Source organism: Cavia porcellus, unplaced genomic scaffold (assembly GCF_034190915.1).
Source record: "Cavia porcellus strain 051 isolate PalLab524CR breed Dunkin Hartley unplaced genomic scaffold, mCavPor4.1 scaffold_25, whole genome shotgun sequence".
In the NCBI taxonomy this organism is placed as follows: Eukaryota; Metazoa; Chordata; class Mammalia; order Rodentia; family Caviidae; genus Cavia; species Cavia porcellus.
This window is the reverse complement of record NW_026947508.1, coordinates 25,032,552-25,043,437: the sequence shown is the minus strand read 5'-3', so window position 1 is coordinate 25,043,437 and position 10,886 is coordinate 25,032,552. Positions and strand designations below refer to the sequence as shown.

The following is a 10,886-nucleotide window of genomic DNA, read 5'->3' as shown; positions in this document are numbered from 1 at the left end:
CAGTCATTTCCATTTTGGTTAAACTTAGCCTTATCTCCTTTGTAGTCTTCTGTTGGTTTTAAGCAATATAAATAGGGCTAACTGAGGTGCGGAGGCATAATCTTAGAAGCTAAGCAACAGGCACTGTTTCCCAACCTGTGACTCCCAAAAAACATGGGTGAGCCAGGCAAGATGAAGAGCCATTGCTCCAGGGCTGTCAGCTGGGATGAGCCTCAAGGTAAGAGGCTGTGACTTCCCAGGGCAGAAAAGTCTGCACATCAGAGCCGAATCACCAGCCCCCAGAACGTTAAATGCTACCTCAATTGTATTATGCAGATTGGTCTTTCTGTACATCTTTCTCTACATGTTACAGAAAAAATATCTATATATCTCTGAGTATGTAAGACAAAATTTGTAATTTTGTAATTATACTTGGAGTTCTACCACTTACTGCTCTTTGAACATGTTGCTTAACCTCTCTGTGCTTTGAGGCATCCTGCGTAGCCCAGCTCACAGTACTCATGTATTTTCCTCCGTTTTCAGTCACTCATCCTCAAACCACTCTCTTCACAAATTAATAAAATCTGGGTTGGACCCGGGCTTGAGGCCTTTGTCCCAACGAGCCTTTATCCTGGCTGGAGTTGGGATCCCTTGACTCCCCATAACTATAAATATGTCTTGGTGTCTTTATTCTCGCCGTGGGTTGTATTGGAAGTGGTAGATTGAAATTAACTTATTGAAGTTCTGATAAGTTTTCCATGGGACTACACATGTAAGCTTTCAGAACAGTGGTGAGATCTAGGAAGGCTTTTCTATAGCAAGATAGTTTGGTTGTGAAGTTATCCAGACTCCTAGAACAAGAAAGTAGAACAGTGAATTTCTGCTATTGCTCTCCACTACCAAAAAATTTAAAAATCATGTTTATTTTTAAAATTCGCCTAAGTAAAAATATTAAGGACATGGTAATCATGGTTTCAAATTTTGATGCAGTTGCTAAATAGTTGTATGATTGGGAAAAGTATATGTCTTTTAAAATCCAGGGCTTCTCAAGTGCTGGGCAAGTACTCTACCATTGTTACATCCCCAGCCCATAACTGACATGTTAACGTGTCTGAGCCTATTTCTTCATCTCTAAAATGGGAACAATTCACAGACCAAGTATCCCCAGCACTGCCAGAGCAGTGAGAATATTATTTTGGCTGGGTGTGGTAGCTCATGCCTATAATCTCAGCACTCTAGAACCCAAAGCAGAAAAAAAATCACAAATTTGAGTCCAGCCTACATAACTTAGTGATTTTATCAGTCACTTTCTCTTGACAATGCTTGACAATGACAGTTTAAAGGAGGAAAATTTTATATTGGCTCACAGTTTCAATAAGTTCAAGGTTAAAAAAAAAAAAAAGGCATGGCAGAAGAAAACTCACTGTGTGTTAGCAGGAAGCAGAGCTAGGGGAGGAGCTGAGAAGCCAGGCTCAAGAACACCCTTTAGGTCACAGCCCCAGTGACTCATCTTTTGTGACCAAGTTGCATCTCCAGACAGCACACTATGAATTCATTAATGGACAGATCCATAGTTGAGTATGATGCTCCTATGATCCAGTCAACCTCTATAAGCTTCTGACAAGAATTTGGATAGCTGAGGTCTGAAATGTAAAGCAATTTAATGACACTCTTACCTCAAAGAGTGAAAAAAGGAGCTGATGATACAGTTCAGTGTGAAGACTTGGCTAATTCTCCAGAACTGCAAGTAAATAAGTAGAATATAAAAATTATCTGGGCAGGGGGCTGGGGATTTAGCTCAGCGGCATAAAGCGCCTGCCTTGCAAGCAGGCAGTCGTGAGTTCGATCCCTGGTACCGATAAAAAACGAAAAAAACAAAACAAAAATTATGTGGGCATGGTGGCACATGTCTGTAATCCTAGCACTTGGAGAGGCTGAGGCAGGGGAACCCCTATAACCTGGGCTATATAATGACTTCAAGGCCAGCCTGAACTACATGGCAAATCCTTATCTCAAAAATAAAGCCACATGTTGTATGTTGTAATCTCAGCGTTTGAGAGGCTGAGGCCCAGGAGGATCACTATGAGTTTGAACCGAGCTTGGACTGCATAAGAAGACCCTGTCTCAAAAAAAAAAAAAAAATGTATAAGACAAAATTTATAATTTTGTAACTATACTTGGAGTCAGGAAATTTAAACACTTGATTGAAGCAGGGGATTAGAGCATGGCAAAATGGCTGAACAAATGGGCATGACCTGTCTCTCAGGAGATTTTGGATGTACAGTACAGCTTCTAAGTCCTGTACCTCAACGTATTCAGAGAATACTATCTTTAGTTTTTCTGGCACAAGATCAAGCAGGTTTGGGAAGGGACCAACTATATCTGATGTCAGAAGGAGGTGTATAAGATGGTAGCCATTGGCATTGGGGTGCTGCCTGTTTTTTTTCTCAGTGACCCACTCTGCCTGCAGACAGTATAAGTAAAGAGAAAGCAGTACTTTAATTGGCTCACATTGCAGAGCATTTCTTATCTTTATACCTTTAATACATGTTAAACCTTGCTACCTTATTTCCTGTCCATTTCTTTGTTCAGGACAAGAGTCTGGAAAGGGGCCCCTGGCGAGAGTCCACAGCATCCCAGTACCCCATTAATACTATGGTGCTGTGCTGGGGGTGTAACTTAGAGCCTAGCTGCATGAGGCCTTAGTTGAATCCCCAGAACTACAAACAACAACACATTCCATCAAGAAAGAAACAACGTTATTTTGAGGATCTGGGGCACAGTAGTAGTTAATAACACAAACTATAGCCGGTTTACTGGGGTTTGAATGTTGGTTCTGCCACTTACTGCTCTTTGAACATGTTATTTAACCTCTCTGTTCCTTCATTTCCTTGTCTTAAGTGGCCGTGGTGATAGCTCTTGTGGGCTTGTTAGTTAAGCAGTGTATAAACAAAACCTATATAAGTGTCTGGCACATGGTGAATGCTATTCAGTAAGAGGTAGGTATCAGGACAAGTGTACATAAACCACCTCCCTATGCCTCTCCTTGATTCTAAAAAAAGATCCACAGTGTTTAGTAAAGAGGCCGTGACCAGTGCAGACACAACCCTGGAAGCCTGAGCGTCTCTACAAGACTAACATGACAGGTGGGTTCTGTAAGCCAGGGCACTCCTTTCTGCCCTGTCTTGTCTTCCTCAGATTGTCCTATTTCTCCACTGAATCTTTTTTTCTATGTTAATCTTGGCTGTCTCCCTTACTTATTTATGTTCAAAAACTGTAGGCTTGAACTCAAAAGTTCAAAGTCAGCCTGGGCAATTTTAGCAATTTAGTGAGACCCCATCTCAAAAATAAAACTAGCAAATAAAAGGGCCTGGAGATGTAGGTCAGTTCAGTGGCCCTGAGTTTAGTCCTCACTACTGTGTAGAAAGAAAGCTGTGGGATTCCCTTTATGCCAACTCCAGTGCCATTCCCGGAGGCTCTGTGCCCCACAGTCCCATGCCCAATTCTCTTGCAGCTCACAATGTTAAACATTTAAAGGATGCATCATAAAAAGATGGACAAATTATTGAGAAACTTTGCACCTTTATGGTCATACTTAGGTCTCTCATTCCAGGTACAGCCTGGCTCCTGTCACCCACAGTGGATGGAGTACACAACAGGGAATCACATGTCCTGCCTTTGAACTTTGCTCAGATGGGTTTATGTTTTGAAATAGGGTCTTTTGTTGTTGTTTTTTTGTCTTTATTGGTACCAGGGATCGAACTCACAACCGCACACTTGCAAGGCAGGCGCTTATGCCGCTGAGCTAAATCCCCAGCCCCTGAGATAGGGTCTTGTTACATAGTCTAGGCTGTTCTTGGTCTATCCCAGGCTGGTATTGGTCTCCAAGTGCTAGAATTACAGGGGTGTGACAGTGTGCAGCTGTACAGATTTTATTTGGTTGTTTATTGTGATACTTTTCAGGACCTTCCATTGAGCTACATGCCCAACAACCCTCCCTGTTTTTTGGGTTTTTAAATTTTTTTCTTTTGGTACCGGGGATTGAAGTCATGAACTCAAGCTTGCCAGGCAGACACTTCAGCCACTGAGCTAAATCTCTAGACCCCACTCCCCGTTTTTTTTAAGACAGAGGGTGACTACATAGCTCAGGCCGGCATGGAACTCACTAGGTAGTCCAGACTGAGTTTGCACCTTAATGTATGTACCTACATACATAGCAGGGATTGAAGGGCACTTGTGCTAGGCTTGCACCTTTAGATCTTCCTGCTTCTGAGTGCAGAGATCATAATGGACAATGAACTACCACTTCCGGCTTCCAGTTCCCTCTAGCAACTTCCTAATTCTTTGTTTTTCCCCCTAATTCCCAGATATTGGTCGGTCTTTTTTTTTTTTTTTTTGATATTGGTCTTTCTTACACCTGTTTCTTCGCCTGTAGGAATACCCACTTTACAGAGCTGTCGTATTAGAACATTTGTTGCTTAGTGTTCTTTTAAAGTTAGGATCTTCGAAAGTACAGAAGAAAGGCAAAGAAGGAAAGAATAAAAAAGAGGAAAAAAAAAGAGGAAAGTCAGTCAGTACCCAGTGGGAATTGCTCCGGAGTCTGGCCCCACCCTGGTGGACAGGCCCCACCCCAGCACCTTCCCTTGGCTTCTGTTGGCTTGGCTGCTGGGTGCTGTGACTCTGGCTGCCAGGCGCAGCAGGTGGGGTCGGGTAGGGTGCAGGCTACCTCCGGACAGTGCCAGGTGGCCCAGGACAGGCATGTACAACGTGGCAGCAGAAACTTCTTGGCGCCTGGCTAAACTAGTCTAACCTCGGTCACATAGAGCTTTAGGCACCCGCCGAGACATCTGACTGCGTGCTCTTCAGTCCCCCTTGGTCTAGGCCCTATCATTGTTTCTCCAGCCCCCCCCCCCTCACTTTTTAAAGTGGGTGGCGCTGGAACCTCGTGGGTGCCTGGCAGACCCACAGGCTCCACTGTTCAGTGTAGATGGTCTTGAACCGAGTCTGGGACCTTCGCACTAAGTCACATCGCATCTCTTTATTGAGATTGTCTCACTAAGTAGCTAACTTGGCCAGGCCGGTATCAAATGTGATCCTTGCCTTCGCCTAGCCAATGCAGTTCCCATCTCACTCCATCCTGTGCGGTTCTGCGGGCTGGTGAGTCCTGGCCTGTGTCAACAGCTGTTGGACCCTGAAAGGTTTTCTGTACTCAGGAGGCTGACGCATCCAGGACAACAGACAAGACTGCAAAGCAAAAGGGAGGTTCCCACTGCTTGGTCGTGCTCACTGGAGGAACCTTCCAAGAAATAAAATATAAAGCTGTGCACGCTGATCCCGCGCCCAGAGACTGCTGCGTGTTGGGGAGGGCGGAAAACCTTTAGCTTTTTAAACATGGACCCAAAATACTGGATCATCTGGGAGGGATGTGTACATGCGTGTGGCTTCCACGGTTTGCACTCTTTCTGGATTTTTTCTCCCTGGGTAAAAAAAAGATGTTTTTGTTTTTGTCTTTTTTGAGACTTTTGTAGCTCAGGCTGACCTTGAACTCTGCGGTCCTCCTGCTTCCGCTCCTCCTGGAGGAGGGATAATAGGCATGTTCTTCCACGCCCAACTGGAAGAAGTTTGAAGTGGATGTAATACACACAAAATTTTAAATGGCACAGTATGTTTTATTTCAGCACTTGTTTGGTTTATGAAGAAAGTCCCAGTCAGTTCATTACTGGAAGAAGGTTACTTGTTTTTGAGACAGGGTTTTGTTTGGTAGTTCAGGCTGGCCCCGAATTCATTACGTAAACCAGCTGACCTCAAATTCATAGTGATCTTCCTGCCTCAGCCTTCTGCTCGCTGGGATTATAGGTGATGATTGAAAGAAAATTGCTTTTCTTGTCAAATTTGTATAAACGTGTTCTTTATGTCCCACTTTTCTAGTATCACATTTCAACTAGAACAAAAAATGATTTAATTCAGAAATGATTATTTACAGAATTGAAGAGTGTTGTGGTTTCTTTCTTTTTTGCCTGAGACAGGGTCTTGCTTTGTCAGGCTGACCTGAAATTATGTAGCTTAGGCTGATGTCGGAACTCCTTGTGACCCTCCTGCCTCAGCCTCCTGAATGCTAGAATTACAAGTGTGCATCACTACACCTGGATGGCTCTTCTCTTTTAAAATATAAAAGCAGGTAGGAAATATCAGCATAATTTGTCATGTATTCATAGTATAGTTCTTTTATCAGCTTGAGATAGAGTATTATGTGAATTCCTGTGGGTAGTATGTGCAGTACCCATAACCAAATAAGATGCATATCATCCCAAAGTAATTTTAAAAAACCATTGTGTGTGGTACTGGAGGTGAGCCCAGGGTCTTACCCTTGACGGGCAAGCACTCTACACTGAGCTACATTCCCAGGGCTGTTTTAAGACTTCTCACTATTTTACAGTGTGGATAGCGAATGTCCCTAAAAAAGACCTTAGATAAGAGAACATACACAATGGCTGGAAACTTCACAGAACTAATATGTTCTCTGGTTTGACCATGTGATCTCTGACTTTTTTCACTACAGTGAAAAGGTTCTTTCTTAATGTGGGGCTCCAATATGCTCTTTTGATTAAAAATCTCCAGGATGTACAAATGTGGCAATAAAATCTCCCTGTTAGCACTGTTACTATAATTGTCATTTTCTATTATGAAAATTGAAAAAAAAAAACCCTAAAAATTTCCTTGGATTAGGCATCTGTATTTTGTTGCTTTTATCTTTTTTGGCAGTGCTGGGGATGGAACCCAGAGCCTCATGCATGCTAGGCAAGCACTCTACTACTGATTTACATTCCCAGCCCATACATCGGGGTTTTAAGAAATTTCCCTTAATGAATCAGGGGTAGTGGGCCATGCCTGTAATTCCAGCATTCCAGATGCTGAGGCAGGAGGATCATTATGAGTTTGAGGCCACCCTGGGCTACTTGGTGAGTTCAAGTTCAGCCTGACCCTGTCTGGAAAAAAAAATTTTTTTTGTCTTTAATGATACATTTCAGACCCAGTGGACTAAAAGTCAAATGGTCCTACTGCTCTTCCCCAGCCTTTGTATGATGAAGACAGAAAGAAACTTACACTACACGTAAGAAACACTGAGAAGCTCTGAAAAATTCAGATGCCTAGACTATACCTGGCAGAGATTCTAATTTTGCGGAAGCATCTTGTTTTCTTCATTGCTGGAGATTGAACTCAAGGCCTTGGAATGCAAGGCAAGCATACTACCACCACAGTTTACTAAAATGTCCTTGAATCCATGATTTTCCATTGTTAGCCTCCCACTAGCTGAGATTAGAGGCATGTGACACTACACCTTGATAAGGCATCTGGTTTTTTGGTTTTGTTTTGAGACAGGGTCTCACTATATAGTTCACACTGGCCTCCAATTTGTAGATTCTCCTGCCTTAGCACCCTCACACTCGTTTTTGCATCTGTATTATTTTTAAGTAAACTTTTTTTATTGGTATAATTTAGATAGACATAACATTCATCATAGGGAATTTGTACTTGTACATAATGTATTGATCTAATGTATCTTGCTTTTTTCTCCCATTCCTCTTCCTTCAATCCCTCATCTCATTTACAAAGCTTTGTTTCCATTTTTTCCTTGTATTCTTTTCTTATCTAATTTTTCCCCTCCCCTTTCTTGTTCCCCTTCTCATTAGAAGGTTTTCTTCCCATTTCCCAGTATCTACTATACATTTTGTTCCTTATTTGCTTTTAGTTTCTCATGCCAGAGAAACAATGCAGTATTTATTTATTTATTTATTTTTGCCTTTTTCCTTTTTATCGGTACCGGGGATCGAACTCACGACTGCCTGCTTGCAAGGCAGGCGCTTATGCTGCTGAGCTAAATCCCCAGCACCTAACAATGCAGTATTTAAATGTGTCTCCAATCTATTTCACTTAGAAGTATAGCATCTGTATTTTTCAAAGTTACATGAATGATTTTAGTGTGCAGCCAAGCTTGGGAATCTCTGCTAAAGGCCTAAATGTTCTGTTTCTTTCCTTTCTAGGCTGAGTAAAAATAAGATACTGTTTTGGTTTTGGCTGTGCTGGAGATTGAGCTCAGGGTCTTCACACTGAGCTAGCAGTATCTCTAGTTCTTTTTTTTCCCCCCCCCCCCTTAATTTACTTTGAGATAGAGTTTTACAAGTCACTAAGTTTTCCAGGCTGGGCTTGAATTTGTGACCCTGCCTCAGCCTCCCAGAGTTCTGGGATTCAGGTATGTGCCATCACCCCTGCCTAAATTACTCTTTAGCAGGGAGGTAAATAACATCAGTGAGGAATTAGATTTTCTTTTGATACTCACCACTGAAAAAATATTTTCCCAGTGGTATAAAGAAACTATAGAAGGAGCCGGGTATGGTGGCACACTCCTGTAATCTCAGCACGCAGGAGGCTGAGGCAGGAGGATCACTGCGAGTTCAAAACCAGCCTGGGCTAAAAGTGAGCTCAAGGCCAGCCTGAAGTGTATATCAAGACCCTGTCTCAAAAACACAACAAAGAAACTATATAGTAGAATGTACATTCAGAAATCTTTAAGTGTGAGGCAAAGTATAAGAAAGCTCTTACGTGTACGTTTCTAAGATGTACTCAATGTAGTTGAGTTTGTAAGTGATCTGATCAAGCTGAAAGGTAAAAAGGCAACTGGCATTTCCCTGGTCTTTGTTTGCTATTATTTAATGGAGTCTCTATCCAGAACAGCTACCATTTTAGAGTTTAGCTCTCAAATGTTGTACTTCTCAATGGAATAATTTGTTTGAAGAATTGAAAAAAAAAAAATCTTGAGCAAAAGAAAAATCTATTTTTTTAACTCCTGTTGGTTTCTTTCTCCCAGTGAGAGTGTACGCAATGGGTTTTGCTGCCAAAACAGAAAAAGAATGGGTTGAAGGGTTCAGCATGCTATTTAAGTAGTTTTAAAATACTCTGCCTTAGGAATCCATTTGCTTTTCTTGCTGAATATGTTCTATTATTATCATTACACTTAAAAAAATTTTGACTTGGTGGTATTAATACAAGACTATAAGGAGGCTGACATTTGAATGTGAAGTTCATGTCTTACCTGTAGATTTCTTTTTTCTGGTCTATGAATAGTAAAGAAGCTCCTGTATTACCAACTAATAAGTATACCTCCCAACATAAAAAACAGCTGGCCCAATGCTGCCACTTCTGTGATAACCTGAATTCTATCATCAAAACTCTGTAACTAAGTCACATCCTTTACATGACATTTATTCTGTATAAGATTTGTCCACATACAGTGACTAAACAATTAAGTTTAAAACAATTGACTGTTATTTGTATAAAACCATTTTATAAAATAAAGAGTGAAATACTACAGCTCAGTGAATTAAGCTGATAATCTAGGATTCAGAAAGTCAGGTCTTTCAACTTTTGTTTGCCATTGTTTCCCAGGCTATTTTATATAAGTTGTTTAACTGTTTTGTCTCTATTTCTCTACCTTGGAAGTGTGATAAATGTCCTACTTAAAGATAAATGAGGAAAAACATGATTATTACTCTGTAAATATTAAATGCCATACAAATGATAAATAGTAATATAGTGATACACTGTATGCCCAGATTTTTTCTTTTTGTACCAGGAATCGAACTCAGAACCTCATACTTGCCACGCAGACACTGTGCCACTGAGCTATATCCCCGACTTCCTGATACATTCTTAATTTAACATAGGACTTTCCATGAAAATCTATAGTTTGGTCTTCCTGTACTTGTTATTTTCACCCTTTCCACTTAAAATCTTATGCTTACGTCTTATGCTGTACTGTTTTGAGTGATTTTCCATACTGTTAATTCTGGACTCAAATAATTGAAACAATAAGCTTTTTTCAGCAGTAATATGGTCACATAATAAGCAGTAATTATGTTTATTTGATTATATTACTCAAAATTATAATACCAAAAATATTAACACTTTCGTTCTTATGAAGTCTTGATGATTATGGAAGGAAGATAATCTGCCGGGTGTGATTCACTTCATCAAGAGCCCTGTATTTGCCTGCTTATAAACACAGTGAGTACCATCAGTAATGAAGTGAAACCGTGACGCTTGGAGGAATTCAAGAAGCCATCTGGTCTTCACAGTTGTGCTCCTGAGTGCCACAGAGTCACTAAACAGCTCCAGGTGTAGAGCTTAGCACCCAAGTGCTGAGCTTCTTGGTGAAACAATTTATTTGAAGAGTTGAAAAAAAAAATCTTGAGGGAAAAACCTCTGTTTTTTGAACTGCTGCTGTTTTTCTTCTTCCAGACATTAGGTCGAAATGCAGTGGTGCTTTATTTTTCCAAAACTCCAGCCATCAATTAGACACCCTTGAGGATAAAGTTAGAAGTGCATTCAGAAGCTAGCAGAACCTGCCCTAGATAAAACCCATTCTTTTCTTTTTTTGAGACAGGGTCTCACCATGCAGTTCAGGCTGGCCTTTAGCTCACTTTGTAGCCCAGGCTGAAGATAATTATTTTCTTGATGTTAAAAGAAATTCCTTGTATAAATAAAGCTTAAACAGATTATATTACTACACATTTCCCACATTTAAAAGTTAAAGAATAACTTTCTAAGAAATCAGCAATAGAAAGTTTCACTCTAGAGAATAACTGGGCTCAAAAGTCTTAGGTGTGGATGTTATGATAAATGAACTCATTATTTACAAATTACAAACATGCCTTACATGTTCATTTAGGATGCTGAAATGATACAGCACATGCTGTGTCCAGTGCACTTGGTAGCTGTTCGGTGGGGATCATCTGTGCTTGTTAGCAACAGTTATGAGACAGTCTCATTCCTACAAAGACAATTACAAGTGCCTGTGGCATTGTGCTCAGAGAACTTTGCTGATGTTCATGCTGAGGTGTGTAAAGTCT

General features: G+C 40.9%; 1 protein-coding gene across 1 annotated transcript in view; it reads right to left on the bottom strand.

Annotated features, from left to right (window-relative positions):
• Positions 1–9,866: 9,866 nt before the first annotated feature.
• The window catches only part of Zbtb8a (zinc finger and BTB domain containing 8A), a 41,959-nt gene continuing 40,939 nt past the window's right edge, over positions 9,867–10,886 (bottom strand). The window contains exon 3 of the mRNA XM_013154146.3: positions 9,867–10,337. Coding sequence (XP_013009600.2) covers positions 10,329–10,337 — 9 coding nt within the window. The 3' untranslated portion in view covers positions 9,867–10,328. The remainder of the gene's footprint in view (positions 10,338–10,886) is intronic.